Here is a 19,851-nt window from a genome sequence, read left to right as displayed (position 1 = left end):
ATCCAGCACCACTGAAGTGAACACTGATCACAAAGCATCCTCCAGGCTTTCAGGAGGACTTCTCAGACAGAAAAGTCCAGAAGATGATTCCAAGTTTGGAGCTGAATACCAATTTAGCTTGCTTATTAAGCCTGCATCACCCTCTTACCGAGAAACAAGACAAACTACTTTCTTTATAACCTCCTTCCCTTGAGGTGAAAGCAAAACAGTGACTCGAACACAACCCTCCTGGGCTTTTCCAGATCCGATTACACAGATCGAGCACAGAGTAACAGAGTGCAAGATGTGAAGCTGTGTAAGTGACCACACACCTACCGGAAGAAATCGTAGATCTCATTAAACCAGTGAAATACACAACAAAACAAGGCAGTGTGTGTCTCAATAACTGAAACGCTTCATGAACTAGGTGGGTACTCAAGGAGACTGAGCTCGCTCATGTTATTTGAGAAAAAATGAGAAGCAGCATGAAAAAACAAGCAAATGAAGGAAATGGAAGGAACACTCAACCGAGGAGACCAAGCAGACCGCAGGAAAGAGGAGTGCAATGAAGCAAGATGAGGACAGAAGGATCCAAGCAATGAACTTCACAGTGGATAATGGAAAAGCAGAGGCAAGAGGTTTTCAATCCATAGCAAGCTGCAGAGGAGGCACGTTGTTCCAGCTGCAGATGTGTCAGAATGGTCCCACAAAAGCTCTTTATACACTACCTGAAGGAGAATCACATTGCTTGCTCCTGTTCCCAAAGCAACCTGGAAGAACGATGAGCTTCCATGTGAAATGCCACGCACACACCTTTTATATTTTGTTTGGTCAAAAGCTCACGTAACATTTTGAAGTAAATGAGGAATTTTTATTTTTTAGGAAAGGAGGGGCAAGAAGTATTTTTCACTGAAGATCTTGCACACATATTTTTCTATTGGTCACAGATAAATGACTGTCTCCGAGCATGTATTTAGATCCAAGTTACACATTAGCAGTAAAAAGTTGTGAAAATTCCCAGAGATTTGTCTTAAAATACAGAGATTTCCATTAAAACACTTATTTAGGAGACACAGCCTATAAGGAGTATGCACCTGAGAGTCAAAGGCTCCTTCATCTACCACAGAAAGACATTCCAGGATCCATGTGAACTTCAGTCCGAAGAAAGATGTAAGTTAAAGGCTGTAACAATTGCATCAAGTGGGGAGGTCCAGCACAACTCCACACACCGAAATCTTTGCAAGGATATATGCATCCTCCTGTGACCTAAATTATATACCTTAACTGCCACAAATCAAACAGTTGTAGGACTCACTATTCTCCCCTTTCATTACATACATGAGAATAAGCACATAAAGTATTTTCTGGCCTTAAATGTCATTAATTTCTCTTTAGACAACAAACTGCAAGTTAAACAAACCGTACCAACGAAAACACAAACTCTACAACCTTATCAGAAAAGTGTTAGGAAACAGTTTAAAACAGAAAATGCTAGTTTCCATACTCTCAATTTTCTGGCAGCAGCTCAAGAGGTTAAGTCATGTTTACTTTCCTTAATGGAAAACCACCACTTGCTCTCCCCCCAATGTCAAGACTAATCATGCTTTAAGTACTGCAAGAAGTTTGGCTGAGTCAGCTGTGCTTAGCCAAGCTGACATACAGTGCAGGACACAAAGAGTGATTTAATAAAACAGAAATTAATTCAGCTTTTTGCTTTTCATCTGGATACTGTATGCAGCACAAGATTTTTCCAGGAGTATCTTAAAGGTTTTAGTTTTGCTTTTCAAGTGATGATTGAACTATACACAGTATAGTATACACATAGTATAGTGTATACTATACATATATATACACATAGTATAGTTCAAGAGTCCTAGTATTTTATTTGGTTTTCAAGACCCAAAACACAAAAGGAGTCTTCATATATAACTAAGTACAAGGCAAAGATCCTACAAACACTTGCACGGAATCAGGATTTCATTTTCAGAGAGAGTTTTTACACACACACACAAATCTATAAATAACATTTTTATATAGAACTTTTTCATAAAACACAGGATTCAAAGTAAATTCTAATCTTTTCACGTTATACAGGTGAGTTTGACAACAGTGTGTAAGCAGGACTCAACACCCTGTCAGTCTCATGTGAGCTGCTGACTTAGCTAAATCTCTAGGTAACTAAAGGTAGCAGGTAACTTTCCCAGAACGTAACATGAAACACACTTTTTGGTGCTGATTAGAGGAAAGCAAGACGCTAATCAGCTCACTCGTCCAGCTTCACTGCATTTAGTTGAACAGGTAAGTAATATCACTATGCTGCTCTAAGCTAAGTATGCAAATAAATCCCTTCTCTTCAGTCTTTACTCGAACACTCTTGTACTAGAAGACAGTCCTCAAACTCCATCAAAACGTTATTTATGCCAGAATAATCTCAATGCAAAGATAGTGCTGCTTTATGCAATATTATCTTGTTTTTATTTTTTTTGCAAAACATTGCATTATAACTAAAAAGTTCTGAAGAGCACAATGAACTTTTTTTTTTCCTGCAACACCTACAAAATAAATGAGTTTATCTCAGGTGGCTGCAGAGAAACCACCTGCTCGAAACCCTCACGACCCTGATCTCCAAAGCAGTTTCAAAGTAGTAGTAATTCAAAACTTCAAGCCCAAGTTTCACTGTAAATCCCAGACACCTAAAGTTTCTGAAAGTAGGATTTATAATTATATCTATTTTATTCCTCGGGAAAAAAAAAAAAAATCTAATTTTTCCAAAGTTCTGGATTTTCACATTAAAAACATGGAAAAGAATCACTAGGTAACTAAGTTGGACAGTAACAGTATGGGAATGATGACATTCCATGCTTGGAATGAACAACTCCTCATACGATACTCCTAGATATAACCAGTGCTCTTGAACCAAGAACATGGAGGCAGATTAACAACTAGGGTTTGTGTCCCTTATTCTTTAATCTGCAAATTTAACAGGATTAGGAAACAGAAGAGAAATACAAGGAGTACAATAGACCAATTATACAAAATCTCATCAATTCTACTTTACATTTCATATGCCACTACATTATTTCGCTTTAAAAGTTTTCCTAGACAAGATGCTGGAGGACTTGGCGCAGGTAAATATTGCTGACAATGGGAATATTTTTATTAAGTACTTCAGGAAAAGAAGTGGATGATCCCAAGTCACTAAAAAAAACCAACCCAAAAACCCCAACCCAAGCAATCTTCCAAAAAATTATTCCAGTCTATCAACAGCAGCTTCAATGTTCATATAAACCAGAACACGATAGTTTCATAAAACACTATATAAAGAAATCTTGTAAAAAAAGAAAATAAAACAAAGAAAAAGAGAAGACGCAGCATGAAGTAATTTCAGACAACCAGTTTTGTGAGAGCTTTAATGGCACAAAATGTTTATAAGCTACAACTTATACATGTACTGTAAACTGTATATAATGTTACAAAGTGCTAACTAATTTATGAAGAATGCATAATCACTTTGGCTCAGTTAACTCCAATATTTCAACAAATGTCAATTAAAAAATTTGAATTTCTAACAATCTTCAGCTTTCACTTTTTAAAACAGTAAGTAAATATGCATTTGCTGCAGTTAAGTTAGCCTGCTGCATTTTTAATGTGCGAGTTTATGCATTATTTTTTTTTTTCTTGATCCTATTTACAAATATTCTAGGCCAGTTTTCACTGAATGTAAGAAAAATGAAGCCTGCTTTTTTTTTTTTTTCCAAAACTGTAAACAGGTATAAAGCTTTTTTAAACAACATTTATCTTAACAAAAGTTCAACTATCAATAGTTGAAACCCCTTTTCAAATTATACAACAATCTGTTTCTGTTCATTGTAAAACTAGAAGTTGTAGACTTTCATCCAAAGCTTATAGTAGGGTATCAATAAATACTGCATTGTATCATAGCAAGCGGTACAGTGATCATGTACTCATCCCTCATCTCTAGTTTTCATAATTTTTACTTCACGGCTCCATCAAATATCATAAGCTTTGTTGATACTCTAGCCACAAGCTTGCGATATTATTTATCAGATATTCTGAAGAATTACCTTTTCATTTAGAAAGGAGTAATTTTATATTTTATTTTTTTTTTTGGAAAAAGTACTCCCTACTTAGTAAAAATCTATTTTTCCACTCTACCGGTTTCCATACAAAACAAGGTGCTGTAATTAGAACTGAAAGTGTTTCAGCCTTCCCCCGGTCCCCTCAGTTTTTAGGACTGTCAAATGACATACTTGAAACTATCTAAAACACGCTTCCCCACTTCCCCCTTCCCTCCCCACCTCTGGGTGAAACCCAACATCCACGCTCGAAACAAATATGCATTTGTAGGCAACTCCAGTGCCACTCATATTCCCAACTAAAGGAAAAAAAAGCAGATGTCTTCAACAGAATTTTTTGTTAGATTGCCCATTCACCCTGAAAGCATTCTCTAACAGCATTCAGAAGTAGAGAATAAAAATAAATACAGTTTAGCAGTGGATTTATACTTCACTTTTTTTCACTTCCTGGGAGTTAACTAAGTTCTTTTAAAGCAAACCTCAATTGGGATTTAGCTTCTATGCACCAACTGTTTCAAGCGATCACTGCTATATCAAATAATCAGCTTTTTATAAAGTCTGATGCAAGCAAACAATTATAGGTAGCTGTTCTCTCCAAACTGGCTGACTATATTTTCTTATCATTTTCTACAAGTCAGCCTACCGAAGTTTTTATTTAAATGAGATTTTTGCTAGTCTTAAAATTAGCATTGGTTCCCTAAATACTTAGTATTAAAGTCTATATCGTATTTTTTTTCATATATTCATATATATATATAAAAAAAAGAGTATTCTATCCTTCAGAGTCATGCTACATGTTCCAAAATCCAATAAAATCTATTTAAGGACATGACTGTCCCAATGCTTTGTAACAATTTGGTACTAAAGCTTCACATTTTGAAAAGAAGTGTCACTGAAGGAGGACAAGGCTTAATGTTCCCTAAGAGAAAAGTTCAACAACATTAGTGAGAAGTCTAGCTAACAAGAGACATCACAAGTGACTCTCAGATTCCACGTATCCCCAAAGGAGATTGTACAGTAAACAGTGAGATAGGAATATTGAAAACTCATTTGCAGAAGACATTTCAGAGCTTGACAACTTCTCAATCTCCACACACCTGCACGATTGTCCCCCTTAAAGAGAAGTCAAACGTTTACCTTCTGAAACTGCCATATCATCCTAACTGTAAATGGTTCCACAACAAACAGAATCATATTCTTCTATACAGAGTCTAACTACACCTACAGCTGTTGGGTTTTTCCTTAATTTAAAACTACTTTTAAAAGGAAAATTTAACATTTAAAATTTTCCCTTATGGGAACAGGTAAGGAAAAGAAAAGCTTCCTCACATGCAAACACAATGCACTTTTTCTAATATTTTCTAGGCATCAGACAGGTTTTCCTACAAGGAATAAGGAGCTGACTTCATAGAAAAGACAAGATTACAACAATTACCTAATATTAAAATATGCTGATGGATTTAGTTATCCTACTTTAAAATTTACGCAGTCTTTGCCTCCCGCAAATCAAATGGTGTTAGCCAATACAAGGGGCCAAGTAAATTCCCCCAAAAGCTGATTTAAACTGCTTTTTATTGCCAGTGATTTCTTAGTTTATTTCACAACCAGCTTGTTTTTCAAAAGAAAAATTCATTTTCACTCCAATCAACGATTTTCTTCCAAAGAGACTGTTAATTTTATCGCCATAATACAGTCAACATTTATACCATGCAAAAACTGCAATTTAAGTCAGGTTGCACTAAGGAGGCAACAGCATCACTGATAAAATTAAAACTTGCTGGTGGCATTTTGCATCGAGAGAAGCCCTTGCAACATATAGACAGTTGTAAACTCCGTTCAGCAACTCTGACGTGTCTTGCAGGCCAAGAGGCAGGGGAATGGGAGGAGAGAGGGAAAGAACGTGGATAGCGAAACACCTCAACAGAGTTCCAACACAATACTGAATTCCAGAGTTAGCGAAAACCTGGATACGTAAGGAAAGGGTGAAGTCGGGGTCATGCTTAAAATGGTCTCAAGTCAAATGTACTAAATGAGACAGTAACACCTTCACAGGTCACGTGGATTTCCAGGTTTTGCACTCCATCTTTCAATAAGTGCTGGCTGAAGGGGTGGTCAGTCGTTTTCCAATGTAGATGCTGAAATAAAAAGTATAAGGCATATCGTATTTCACGGAAATACTCCCTGTTTCCCAAACAGTCCTCACGCACTCGGCTATTCTACTTTGTCTTTCAAGTCAGTCTGATGAGAATTTTCCAAGGGCTTCACTTTTCTATAAAATTACCTAACGAGTGAGATTTTGAGATGAGCCTAGAAGGACTGATGCTGTCAACGTTCAGCAAAATTGGGTTTCTTCCAGTCCCAAGCTCATTTAAAAACCCCAGTCCAAAAGCTTTTGTGTTGTTTGTAGAGTACCTGACAGGGGCTCTTGAACAGCCGAGCAACACTCCCAGATTATTACAGTAAAACAAATAAAGCACTGCCTCGAAAGAGAAGGGGCTGAGCTTTAAAACACTGAGCACTGAGGATCTACGCAAACGCTGACCTCTAAAATAAATCCAGGCAAGATTTAATTCATCGCAGAAATACACAATTTTGCTCTAGTACAAATATCTCCCAATATATTCTCATATATTCTATCCTCCTGATTTATTTGATAAGTTTACAAGAATTTAAAGACACTTGAACTACACCCCCAGAAAAAAATATGAAGCTAAATAAAAATGTATTTTGAGTACATGTCTTTGCCCCCATCCCAGAAGAACATAAGATGGATAAACATAACATAAGGATTTAAGCAAGCTCAGAGATTACGTCGGATTACGCAGGCAACGAAAACATCGCTGAGCAGAGTCGTAGCTGATCTTGCAGCACACATCCAGTATTTCATGTTTCGTTAAGTATTCAAACCTTGACTTTCAGTAAGATCACACATTGCAAATGACAGAGTACGTGCCACACACACAGAACTTCAGCATCATTATTTGTACAATGTGTTTTCATAATGGTTAGTAAAAGTTCCAGCAGTTTTCCACCTATTCTGTTCTTACTTTCCCTGCATTATAACCCCAAGCACTTAAGTAGGCGTGGGTAATCAAATGGCACATCTTATAATTGCAAAGGTTATCTGCAAATTCATTATAATACATGCATTTTCAATACATGAAATTTGATCTATTCTAGAAATAAAACATATTAATGGCTGCAAAGTTTTAATTGCTGCAAGGTTTTCCTGCATTTCAAAAAAAGGCACCAAATCTATCTTGAGCAAGGTGCAACTGTACTATAGTTCTTCTAGATAAAGCACCTGACATACAAGTAAAGCAGAAAAGCAAAGCCAGATGCAAATGTTGAAGTGAGAATTAGGTTAATACTTACCCTAGTCCCAAAGCCAAAACATGAGATATGAACAGAGATGGAATGAAAACCTTCAGAAATTCTGCAGAGAAAATGCCACCTTTTTTCATTGCTCCACTTTTTCTCATACTTAAAGACACTGAACGTTTGGGATGTCTGAAATGAAATTCCCTGAAAGAAGAGGGGGAGGGGGGAAAAATTCAACACGATTTTTTTGCTTCCATCCTTTTCTTTTTTCCCCACACAAATGCACAGATCTCTGTAGGAACATTTTTTTTTAAAAGTACAAAGAGCTAGAGATCAAAGCAAGAGATCCCTTACACAGAGTGAGGAATCAAAGAGAATAACAGGGGGTATTGTGGAGAGACCACTTACACAGACAGTATAGAGACAAAGGGAGCAGGAGCTGAAGAGAGAGGTAGGTCCGAGAGAGGGAATTTCAGGATGTGATTTGTTAGCAAGAGCCTCATTTTTTGTTCCAGAGATACAGAAGTCTGCCAGATTTAGACAGCATCCTCTATTTTAATAAAAATGCTTTGCATTCAAGGATCTCAAGGTTTCCCCTTCCATGGATGAACATTACATGTTTTACACAGAAAGAAAAAAAGGTACAGAGAATTTAGGAGACTTGCTCAACGCTATTCCATTCAATAAGCCAAAACTAAATCCCACGAATACCAGCTCCAAGTACCCGGCTCTCCCTATAATTATAATTTTGTCAAGAAATCTGTAATCGGCTTGCTGTGGATTTAAATTACTTTCAACGAAAAGGTAATTCTGTTGCTATTAAGATTTTCATACTTCGTTGTTTTGACTTCTTGGAGCCTCCCCAAAGAGAAATCTATCTTTTTCTAACATGATCTTATTTGGAGCACCAGAGTAATTCCATGCAATTGTGACTTACGATTCTTCTCTCCATCATATAAAAGAATATTCACTCAAAAAAAAGAGTTTAACTTACTTGGGAGGAATGTTTTCAGGCCTACTTGACCAGTCTGATACCCAGTCAGCACTTTTCTTCAAAACTTCCAACTCTTTCTCTCCTTCTACTGCTTCTTCTTCAGACTGAAAATACACGTGGGACAAGCCTTACAACACTCAATTAGCTCCTCCTTATGGCGATAAATTGAGAGCAACAACAGTGGTAAAATGATCAGCACCAAATGGTGGCACCTGATAAACGGGCAAGTGTTCCTGGCCTCCTGATTATTTAGAAGAGATTTTATTATGCTAACAGGAGGATCTGCACAAGTCAGTATACCACAAATTTTGTTACCATATCCAGGACTTCAACATCGTTGCAAGTTGTTTTTTGTTTTTTTTTAACCTAACTGAAAAAGGATTATTTTAATCCTAAATGTAATAAACCAACATTGTGCAAAAAATATTAAATAAAGTTTTTACAAATGGGAAAAACTTTGAGTTCATGGCATTCGATTTAAAGCTTACAGGATGCGGATAATTCTCCCATGTTATGAATGACAGGACGACAGGAATGGCCTCAAGTTACACCAGGGGAAATTCAGGTTAGATATCATGAAGAATTTCTTTCCAGAGAGGGTTGTGAAGCATTGGAACAGGCTGCCCAGGGAGGTGGTGGAGTCCCCATCCCTGGAGGTGTTTAAAAACCGTGTGGGTTTGGTGTTGAGGACCATGGTTTAGGGACCCTGACAGTGCAGGGTGAACGGTTGGACTCGATGATCTTGAGGGTCTCTTCCAACCAGATGATTCTATGATTCTAAAGCCCAGAAAGGCAGCCAAATAAAAAAGTTTCAAAAACGGTACTTTGACTTTTTTAAAGCACACTGGCAAAACACGGGAAGCTGAAAAACCCTTGATGTCTCAGCACCAACTCTAAACATCAGTGTGCTATCAACATTCTTCTCATAACAAATCCCATACTAAATCCAAAACACAGAGCTCTTCTAGCTAAACTCCCCCAGTCCCAGGCAGAACCAGGACAGTATTTTTAGTCATTTAAAATTTGTATTACTTGCAACTAGCAGCTTCTACTGGGTGCGTCCCAGATGCAGTAGGGAAAGGCAAGCACTCAGTGCAATCACCTTGATCCAAAGATTTAGCATTACATCACTAGATGTAATTGTTACCATACAGGAAAAAAACAGGTGAGAAAGACTAGAGAAGGCCACTGACTTTGGTATGAACTCCTCCTTAGTATTAAAACAATTTCCTGGGTGACCCTTAGTGAAATAAGATAAACCACTCAGAACACTGAAGTGGGAACCATACCAAAACCAGAAGAAATCAAATATGACAGTCACAAAAGAGATGGCAGACCTGACGACCACCAACTTCATTCAGATCATTCTGGCTCTGTAGAGCAGAAGTGCAACAGCCCTCCTGTTCGGGCAGGTCTTTGGCAAAATAAAATGCAAGGTTTCATTCTTCCAGGAAGGCTTTTTATCTACACTGCTGAAGACAGCAAATTCTATTAAATGATCAAACGAAGAGTTCAGCATTAGTCTCCTCTCAGTTTGCATTATGGAGATTACTCACTATCATGTGAGCTGACTATCTGTAGAGCAATAAACTGAACGCCCTGCAATCTTGTGCAGAAATATAAACATTTAAAAAACAAAAGAGGTTTGACACACACGGTGCAAGGAGCTTGTTAAACAATAATATGACTGTTACTAAACTGGGCATTTCTCAGCTCTAGAGATGGAGACTCGTTTTTTCCCCCCTCACTCCAAAGCTATTAATCTCTACAAGTCAAATTTCAGCTAGTACAGAACGTGAGCCTAAACAGAGTTTACTAACCCTGCCTCGTTGTTCAAAATAATTGTTCTGGAATGCGTTTTAATTTAACAAAATTCTATTCTGAAAACAACCTCTTAAAAGAAAAGATAATGTAGTTAAACTGAGATAAGCTGGAGTGCACAAAAATTATTTACTACACCTATTTGCAGGGAGGTACTACATAGAGTTCTAATAAAAAAAAATTAGTAAAAACCTGCAAGAACAAAGTACCAGACAAGTAAACAGCGTTACCCAAATGACTAAGGGACACCTCCAAATTTGGAGCGAGTAAGGTTTATATAATTTATGTGCTGGTACTGCAGGTAACAGCCAAGTTTAGGATCTCATAATGGAAAAAAAAAAAAAAATTATTGCTAGAAAGCAGTAGTTTTAATGCATTTATTTGACACGTAAAATACCTAACATTTTAGACCTTTTCACAAGACAGAGAGCTTGCTCAACCTCTTAAGTATGCCCAATACTAGTCCATATAAAAAGATGATCTATATACAATATCCACAGATTTAAAATATATTTTTTAAAAAGTTCATGTATTTTAAAGGTTAATGAAGAAAATACCTGAGAACTACTGTCTTTACTTGTGTGCATTTCCACATCAAAAGTTATCTGTCCATCCTCTTGAGGTGAAGGGCTAAAGAAAAATTGATTTAATTATCTCATTTTGTCATACCACACTCTGTCACCTAAAGAATCATTAGTGTAATTAGCATCTCAGCTGAATCACTTCCACATGCACTTCTGTACACTATTCAAGATGAATTACAGACTACACTACCGTTCAGATCACAAATATCAGTATTAGAAAGTCTTCCAAATACCCTCATCTTTTCAATTTTTTTTCCATTTGTAATCCTTCCTTTCTCAACAGGGTTGACTGTCCCGAAACTTCAACTGCTACACCAGAGATGTAGATCCCTTCCCTCTTTTAGATAACACTGCCAGTATTGGGAATTTTACCTCTTTTTGCATCATTACAAGCGGAAACATCACACATCAGAACACCTTTTAATGCCTGGCAAGAATACATATTCCCCTTGTTAGCCTTACTTTGAATATCAAAAATTTGGTAATCTATTTGAGAAATTAATCAACTTTTGCACCTCAGCCAAGGAAACGCTAGAGAATTTATATCAGGAATAATACGAAATGCTGTATGATGCATCAATGCTGTATGATGCAGGTCACTCTCGTTAACATGCTACGGGCATCTTTTTAACCCGGCTTAAGCATTCACGAAAAAGGTATATTTTAGAAATATCCAAAAGGAACCCAAGATACCACATTTAAAAGTAACTTACTGTTTAGAACTTTTAGAAAAGAATGCAAAATATTAAAAATATCCCCCCCCTCGTATGTTACTTCGACTGTCAAAACGGGAAAAGAATTATCAAAAAATTAACAAGGGGAAAATGAAGTTTAAAAAAAAAAACAATAAAAGAGGAATCCCTCTTCATTCACTTAAAATGTGGGTAGTGACTGAAAAAATCCCATGCTAGTAAAAGAAACTATACAGCCATCATCTAGCAAACATTCTTCGTTGGACTGGAAAGTACTAAACTGACAGCTAGTTTCTTAGCAACACAGATGTAATAAACTTTATCTTCTATAAACCTAACCATTCTATTTAAAAGACTCCTATGGATTACTTTCAAACAGTCTACTACACTCAGTAATTAAATCAGGCCTAACTAATTTTAAACAGGTTTTATATCTCATCAACCACTTATATAAGCTGCACAGTAGATAGGACAGTCAGACAGCGTTCACCCAGCAAAACCAAAGGAAGCATGAGCAGGACAGCTAAAATTATATACAGAAACCACTCAAGAATTCCCAAAACCGCCCCAAAACTTCCTAGAAAAAAAGGATAAGAATATCATAATGCTGACATGTGCCTCGAAGGATTATATTGTTAGGTAAGAAATATTTTGCCTCCACAGGAAAAAAAATATAATACTGAAAGCAAGGAGTAGAAAAAGAGAATCTTTTTTTCTCTTAAGTCCAGTGACAATTTCATTATGTTTGACTAAATATAAAGCACACGTATGTAACACTATTATTAATGAGCCAGTAAAATTAACTACTTTTTATTCCATCCATGATTTATGACAATGTGAAATTTAACTGTGGTGTTGAGGCGACCTCCCTGCTGCGGGATTCCTCAGCTTTCTGTAGCAACAAGGTATTTTTCAAGCCAGATCTCTTATTTGATAGCCAGTTACCATAAGCCAGCAAGTTCTCAAGCCTGAGAAAAAGCTTTCCTGCTCCACTAACATCTACAGGATAAAAACTGCAATAAACTGCATGCAGGACAGCGAACATTCTTTACCTGTCACAGTGGGAACTACCTCTTGAACTGCTTTGTCCTGATTCATGCTGGGCGTCCAGGAGAATCTTTTCCATGTCTCCGTTGTGGATGGAGGATGATGAAGGGACATGTTCCAGACCTCCGTTTTTCCCATTGCCGTTATCGTTGCTGTTGCCATTGCCGTTCATCTGCAACTCCACCCAGGAACCTGTTGGGCAGCCAGATGTCATTTCATCAAAGCAGCAAAACTAAAACCCATCTTAAGTTTATCAATTACACACAGAAAAAACCACGAATATGGTGAATTCAGATAACATACACTGCTGCTGGGAGAAAACTCATAAACATGTACTGAAGACAAGTGTGACATGTTTCTTCCTATTTCATCCACAAAAACACCTCAAAAAAGTCATGTTTTGTTGCTACCTATCTCTGGAGCTAGTAAAATAAAACGTCCCCTCTCTCCTCAAATATTAATACTTTAATAGGTCACATCTCTCTTTGCAGTTTGAAGCTTCAATTATCTCTGTATCACTCAATTACACCAGTCACCTCGCTTCCCTGTTCTATGTTCCTTTTTGAAACAAAATTTTCATTCCCTAGTCTCCTTCCATACAACTCCCCCATCTGCAATATTATATTCTCCTTCCTTCTGCTTCCCAAGGCCCTGAATCAAACCTTGATTTTTATATGCATCACGCAGACTACCAATCTCAGGCCTCATTCAACTTTTTTTGCCCTGGCCCTCTAACAGTTAAACATCTCCTATTCGATGCCATCTGCCACCTCTCCCATCCTACCACAACCTTAATAAATGGGTCACATCACAACTCAAACCATCAGAAGCTTGAGGGAGGCATGGTGTTTCCTTACACAGCTGAAGTACCATGCTACCATATATTTCACTGCAGTTAGATTAAAAGATTTCACTGCTAATAAGCCAAATAAAGAACTGAGTACTATAAGAAATCCAGAGTTAATGACCTCAATGCCATCACAGCCTCTTTTGCTTTTTCTCCTTTTTTTCCTTTCCTTAGCCAGGGAAGGTTGTATAGCCTACAAGTTGGGATTTACTAATTTTTCCTTTTTTTTTTTTTTTTTAATAGTTACAACTATGGGACATCCATGTGCACACTGAGATTTGGCAAAAGAGCAAGAGTGTATCATGAACGATAAAAGCATCTGCTAAAAAGTTCATACACTCTGTAGTCAGGTTGCAGATTTTTATTTTTGTTTTAAATGTCTTCACGTGTATTTAACGTGCAGAGTAACTAAATGCAAAACAATATTTACCCATCTGTTCATTAGTGACATATGTCAATTCATAGGTTTTTGGAAATATTCTCAACTCATAAACATACCATTTAAAGTCCTGAGAGGAAAAGATAGAATAGACTTCTACTGTTCTATCTGTTCCAATATTTAAATATATTCCCGATTCAACTGCAATTCAAACCTTCTCATTAAGACACATAACAAGAATCATTTGACCATACAGTCACTTTATTAGCCATGATCATGGAGGCAAAGATCTCAAATTTCTCAATTATTGGTCAGATAATAATTTCACACACGTATATTACATCATTATGACTCCCATGTAATTTCATTCACGCCACCTGAAGGTGAGCTCTTGCAAGTTTTTCATGTTTGGTTGATTTTTTATTTTTTAAAGTTTGACATCTTCATCACTGAAGTAAAACTATTCAAGAAAAAAAAAAAAGCCTAAAGATATGAGTACAACAGCTGAAACTACTTTTTAAACATTATTTGTACAGGTTCTAAACTTTAACACTGATTTCTTGACTCCTGAAATGCACCTTGGAGTGCCTGCACTTATTTTTATAGCAAAGTTTTGGCTCTGGAAACTCTATCAGTGACACAGGAAGGGATATACGTCATAAAGAGTTCACCTATTTTCAGCTTGATTTTGTGAAACTGAAAGAGTTTACCCTCAGTATCAATTACAAGCTATGCCATTATACTGATGACCATGGAAACATCATACTCAGAGTCCTGGTGGTTTACAGTCTCGTTTCTCCGAGCTGTACTCACAAACAAGGGATTTAGGGTGCGCACAGAGCTCCTGTGCTGAAATACACGCTGCATACCAACTCTGTACTACCTACTGGGCATTTCAGACAACGAAGTGTTAACTGGGAAAAGTCAGTCTTTGCTCAGATTAGTCAGCATGAGGCAGAGAAACAGCATTATTTCAGATTTATAGAATCATAGAATGGTTTGGGTTGGAAGGGACCTCAAAGATCATCCAGTTCCAACACCCCTGCCATGGTCAGGGACACCTTCCACTACACCAGGTTGCCCAAAGCCTCATCCAACTTGGCTGGTGCCTAAATTTCAAAACAAGAAGGCCACATTGTAAGAACCACATCAGGAGGGCAGATACACCTTGTAGCAACTCCTGCACAGCAAGAGGCCACATGGGCAGAAAAGCACGTGGCAATGGCAGTGAGAAGACAGGCCAGAAACGGTCCGGATCTGTTATTAAAAAATCAGCAGCAAGTGACAAACAACACGAAAAGAACAGAGGGCAAAGGTGCACGGAGACATCTTCCTCTGACACCAAGCACGAGCACAGAAAAGCCCAGCAGAAGACGACCAGAACTGGTTGCTCTACCATGCAGCTACTAAACACACACCAGAGGATTATGCACAAACAAAATCTTTACTCACGTTTATCCCGGACTGACAAACTTGCCGTTTATCTACAACGTGTTGTGGCCACACCACTCAAATGAAACTGTGAGTAAAGCGTCCCAACAAGTCGAGCAGTAGTTTACATGACAAGCAGCACGTTCTCTGTCTGACCTCACTTTTAATGAGTTAAAATACACTAAAGGAAGCGTAATCTGACATCGAGTTAAACATGCTACACTCTCCCACTGGCAGTCACAACCAGTTTGGGAGCGGGAGCCAGGCAGCCCCAGTAGTTTCAAAGACCCTGATTAGAGGGACATAAATCTTTGCTTCTTTAAAAAGATGCACAGGAATATATTTGAGAATAAACTGCCCATGTAATGCAAAGTGCTTTCTGCTCCAAGTTTTCTTTGAAACTGAAGAAGTTACATTAATTACCCACATGAGAACTCTTAATTTTACCATATTTCTACTCGACAGGAAAACAGGAAATATGGTAGAATTAAGAAATGAGGTAGAACTTTCCTCCCTTCACAAACCACGTGACGCATACTTTGGGAGGAGGGGACAGAGCACCACAACGGTGTGTAAGAATGGCATTTTTCTCCAAAATTGTTTTCATTTTGGCTATGCTCTAAGGCTAATTATTTCACTATGAATTGATACACACTGACTTTAATTACATGTTTTTCCATAACAGGTGGGCTGTTTAAACAATACTAGCTAAATGTGTGGGGGAAGAGGGGTCTCGTTTTGTTTATTCAGTCTGTGATTTCAGTTGGCGGGGTGGACGGAAAGATATCAAGGACAACAGACAATTTATATACATACAAACATTTTATATACATATATATAAAAATACTCCAAACTAGTAGCTCACAAGAAGCCTGAGCCATAATACTTTGAATAAACTAAAAAATATCACTTTTACAATTAAGTAGAGCATTAACCAAATAGATAGATAAAAAGAGAGAGAAGAAAAGAAAGCTGTTCAGATTCCCATAAGGGTAATTATTAAGCAGATTTTCCGTGACAGAGCTAGATGAGTTCCGGCCTAAAGTGGGATTTCTTCTTTTTGTCAATATGTAACAAAGCTTTATAATAATTAAAATATAGGAAGCAACTAAAATTCCCAGAGCAAACAGGCCTTTTTTTTTGTGGACACCACTAAGCATGGGTTCAGTTACCAGTTTCATTCCCAGGTTTTCTGACTTTCAATCCAAGTGCTAAGGGATCTTTGAATGAAAGGCCCTACACACGCACAAATGACATACAGAACAAAGCGAGTAAGTGTCTCAGCTCATTAGCCTGGAAAGCTTCACTGAAAAGCTTATATAATGGTAGAAAATGTACCTATACCACCAAAGCATTGTGGAGGGCTGACCATCTGAAAGCAGTACTAAGCCTACACGGAGCTGGCTGGTTGCATTTGTTTTGTTCAGGGTGCACAGACTATCAAACGTTTCCTCTCATACCTTGTGCTCACCACCTTCAGTAATCACATTGATTTTGCTAAGCCTTTACGTGCTGAGCCAGCAATAAGATCTACGTGGGCAGATCCAGCACAGGCTTACAGCGTACTCAGCTCTTGTTGCTCCTCTCTTACAGCAGATTAACATGTCCCACAGAGTAAGTTAACATGTTAACAGAAAACAAAAAAGGAAATATTAAACTACAGAAGCATCAGAAATGGCAATTTCTAAAGTAAGCGCTAAGTCAGGCACTACGTCAAGATTTTGAGACAGCTTAAGTGCGCTAAAAGCCCTGAATAATTTGCTAAAACACCTATTTGACTCAGGTGGACATTGTTGTAAACTGCCATCGTTATCACAAGATGTAACGTTACCATAACACAATAGCAGTGTTACGAAACGGGCATAGTTTATTCTTCTTTAATACAATTCCCATTGAGTCACAGGAGACCAACCAACCAATATAGCTCACTGTCAGTTTAACTTCACTGCAAACCACAAAAGTAACAGTTAATCATTAATACAATTTATTCACCCCTCCGACTGCAGTATCTTAATAATTACAAAAACAAAACGAAAGGACACATTGAAGTTTAGCTGTTTAAAACGCGGGGAAAGCACCTGCCAAGCACGCACGAGAGCCTCCATAAAACCCATGGCTGGGCCTTACTGCTGTTATCCCGGGAACAAAAGGATGCAGCAGAGCAGCTGACGGAGATGCCGGATACAGAGGAAAACAGCCCGCGTCAGTGGTATTGACTCAGCCACCGGATAAACTCATTCCCACAGCCGCGCTCCTCCCCCTGCCCTGCTGTATCCCCATCTCCGCTGTTAACGCCGAATAAACTCAGTTTAGCCACGAAACAAACCTGCTCCCGCTCCCCTCGGCCCACCTCAGCCCCGCCGGCTGCCGCCTCAGCGCTCCCGCGAGGGGCAGCCCGGCCCCGACTCCCCCACCTCCCCCGGCCACGGCCCTCCTCACAGCACCCCGAGCGCTCACCCAGCGCCCCCCGCTGCCCCCAGCGCCCCCTTTCCCGCCCCGCTGCCCGCCATGCCGTGCCCGCCCCGCGCCCCCTCAGGCCTCGCCACCCGCCTCTTCCTCACCGGCCCCCCCGGCGGACGCCGCCGATTGGCCCCCGGCGGCTCGCGCGTCCCCGTTCTCCGCCAATGGCGGCACAGAGCAGGGGCGCAGGGGGTCGCGCCCCCCGGGGCAGCCCTCGCAGCCCCCCGGGCGCCGCCCCGCCTGCGTTCGGCTCCCTACGCGAACGGCGGCCGCACTCACTGTTGAGGCCCGGCTCGGTGTGCGTCCCCTCAGCCGGCGGGTTGTTGTTGTTGTTGTGCTGCGGCGGCTCCTGAGGGCTGGACATGGCGAAGCACAGGAGCGGCGGCGGCTGAAGCGACTGCGGAGCCGCTGGGGCCGGGACAACAACAACAAACCCGGACTCCGCTCCGGGCCCGGCCACCCCGCCTCCTCGCACTGCGCAGGCGCGGGGCCGCCGCCGCTCCCGCCCTCCGCCGCTGCGCACGCGCCGCCCGCCCCGCGGCGCGTGCCGCGCACCACGGCGCTCAGCGCGCTCGCGCACGTCCCGCCGCCGCCGCCGCGCGTGCGCCGGGGGTGGGGGGAGAGTCGGGCGGGTTGTGAGGGAGCGGGCGCGAGAGCGCCGCGAGGGTGGCGGCGTGTCGGCGGGCGGCTGCAGACCCCTCACGAACCTAAAATCACCGGGCAAGGCGGGCGGCAGGCGGGCAGCCCTCCCCGCGCAGCTCTCCGGAGCCATCGGGCAGCGCTGTCCTCTCAGGAGAGACAGCTAACGGCGTTCCCTCAGCTTGGCGGGAGGCGGGCAGCCCTCCCCGCGCAGCGCTGTCCTCTCAGGAGAGACAGCTAATGGCGGTCCCTCAGCTTGGCGGGAGGCTGAGCCCCGAGGCCCCTTTCCAGACCGTGGATGCTGTTCTGCTTCCAGAGGGGACGAGGGCAGCGTTCACAGCTCCGTGCTGTCAAACCCATATCGCGATACCCATCGCGCCTCCCGCTCAGACGTGTTTCCATACGACATTGCAGCAAATCCTCCTTCCTGAGCGCAGCGGGTGTGAGGTAACCTGTCAAACGAGTACGAGTTCCCGAGCGCCTCTTCTCCCTCTCGTCCAGCTTGCTTTTGCCTCAGGTAATTTAAAGCTAACTAGTAGGTCCGTGAAATATAGTTAAGACACTCTGGAAAAAGTAATGGTTTTTAGGATTAAAAGCAATACCCATCTGAAATGATAGTATGTAGCAGACAAACCAGCCTCTTGCATAGCAGGTTTTTCTAATTATTGACTTAAGATAGAGAAGATGGCATCTGTGTAACAGACCTGGACTTGTTCTTAACCGGGATGCAAAAGTATAGCTATAAAAAGTGAAATTACTCGTATGCACCACAGTTTCCTTTCTAGATGAAGGGGCAACCTCAGGCTATTTATGCACGTAAGGCTGTGCTAATGATGGGACTAACATTGCATTTCCATGGAAGAGATTTTCAAACGCAGTGAGATACAGAGGCAAACATCTGCCTTATCCTGCTGAGGTTTCTTGAGTTGTAACATGAGTAGCTCCTGCACCAATTAACTATTCTAAGTCGTATTCATGAAATGATCATATATAGAAACAAAAAGTTCTTTTAAATTATTCATTTCAAGGTAAGAGTCAATTTTATATTGAAAATCAAGCGAGTCCATTCCTCAAGGCAGAGCAACTTTTCATAGATACTCTGTATGTTAGCAGAACGTTTACTGATTCGTCTGTTTCTAATCTTTTTCACTCACTTTCTCTAACAAAAAGAACCAGCAAGACTAACTTCCTCACAGATGATTATTTAATTCCCCCTCACCGCTTGAGAGACCATCTTTATCCTTCTTTCCCTTTGACATCACTTGAACCTGAAGGTTTATTTTAAGGCCTAGAGTCTTCTTGGTGGAACTTTGTAACTCAAGTCTCATCTCCCACATATATATATAAGCATTTTGCTTCCCAACAGCAGTAAAGGAGCCTTTTATATCATAAACGCCTCCCATCAACAGCCACGTGAATCTAAATTGTGGGGTTTTTACATTACTGTACCCACAGTGGAAGTTCAGCAACACTATCGGAGACTGAAGTCACACATACGTTTCCATTAGTGTTCTTTCTTTTGTTATCTTCCGCTTACACATACAAAGAAATCACTTTTTT

At 40.2% G+C, this 19,851-nt stretch overlaps 1 protein-coding gene across 1 annotated transcript; it reads right to left on the bottom strand.

Annotated features, from left to right (window-relative positions):
* Positions 1–4,093: 4,093 nt before the first annotated feature.
* On the bottom strand, positions 4,094–18,109 carry BNIP3L (BCL2 interacting protein 3 like). The gene is made up of 6 exons (XM_086628059.1): positions 17,932–18,109; positions 12,541–12,727; positions 10,770–10,842; positions 8,392–8,495; positions 7,452–7,601; positions 4,094–6,211 (listed from the first exon to the last, which is right to left on the bottom strand). The coding sequence occupies exons 1-6, from the start codon at positions 18,014–18,016 to the stop codon at positions 6,163–6,165; spliced, it is 648 nt and encodes a 215-aa protein (XP_086484185.1). The 5' UTR covers positions 18,017–18,109; the 3' UTR covers positions 4,094–6,162.
* Positions 18,110–19,851: the final 1,742 nt, after the last annotated feature.

Source organism: Tauraco erythrolophus, chromosome 29 (assembly GCF_009769465.1).
Source record: "Tauraco erythrolophus isolate bTauEry1 chromosome 29, bTauEry1.pri, whole genome shotgun sequence".
Lineage (NCBI taxonomy): Eukaryota > Metazoa > Chordata > Aves > Musophagiformes > Musophagidae > Tauraco > Tauraco erythrolophus.
The sequence above is the reverse complement of the archived record's forward strand: the minus strand, read 5'-3'. Positions and strand labels throughout refer to the sequence as shown.

Coding starts and splice junctions, on each gene's coding strand:
- BNIP3L (XM_086628059.1), bottom strand. CDS start 18,016: ATGTCCAGCCCTCAGGAGCCGCCGCAGCACAACAACAACAACAACCCG. Junction 12,728..17,931: donor CACCGAGCCGGGCCTCAACA/GTGAGTGCGGCC, acceptor GCTGCCCAACAG/GTTCCTGGGTGGAGTTGCAG. Junction 6,212..7,451: donor GTTTTGGCTTTGGGACTAGG/GTAAGTATTAAC, acceptor TTTTTATTTCAG/CATCTACATTGGAAAACGAC.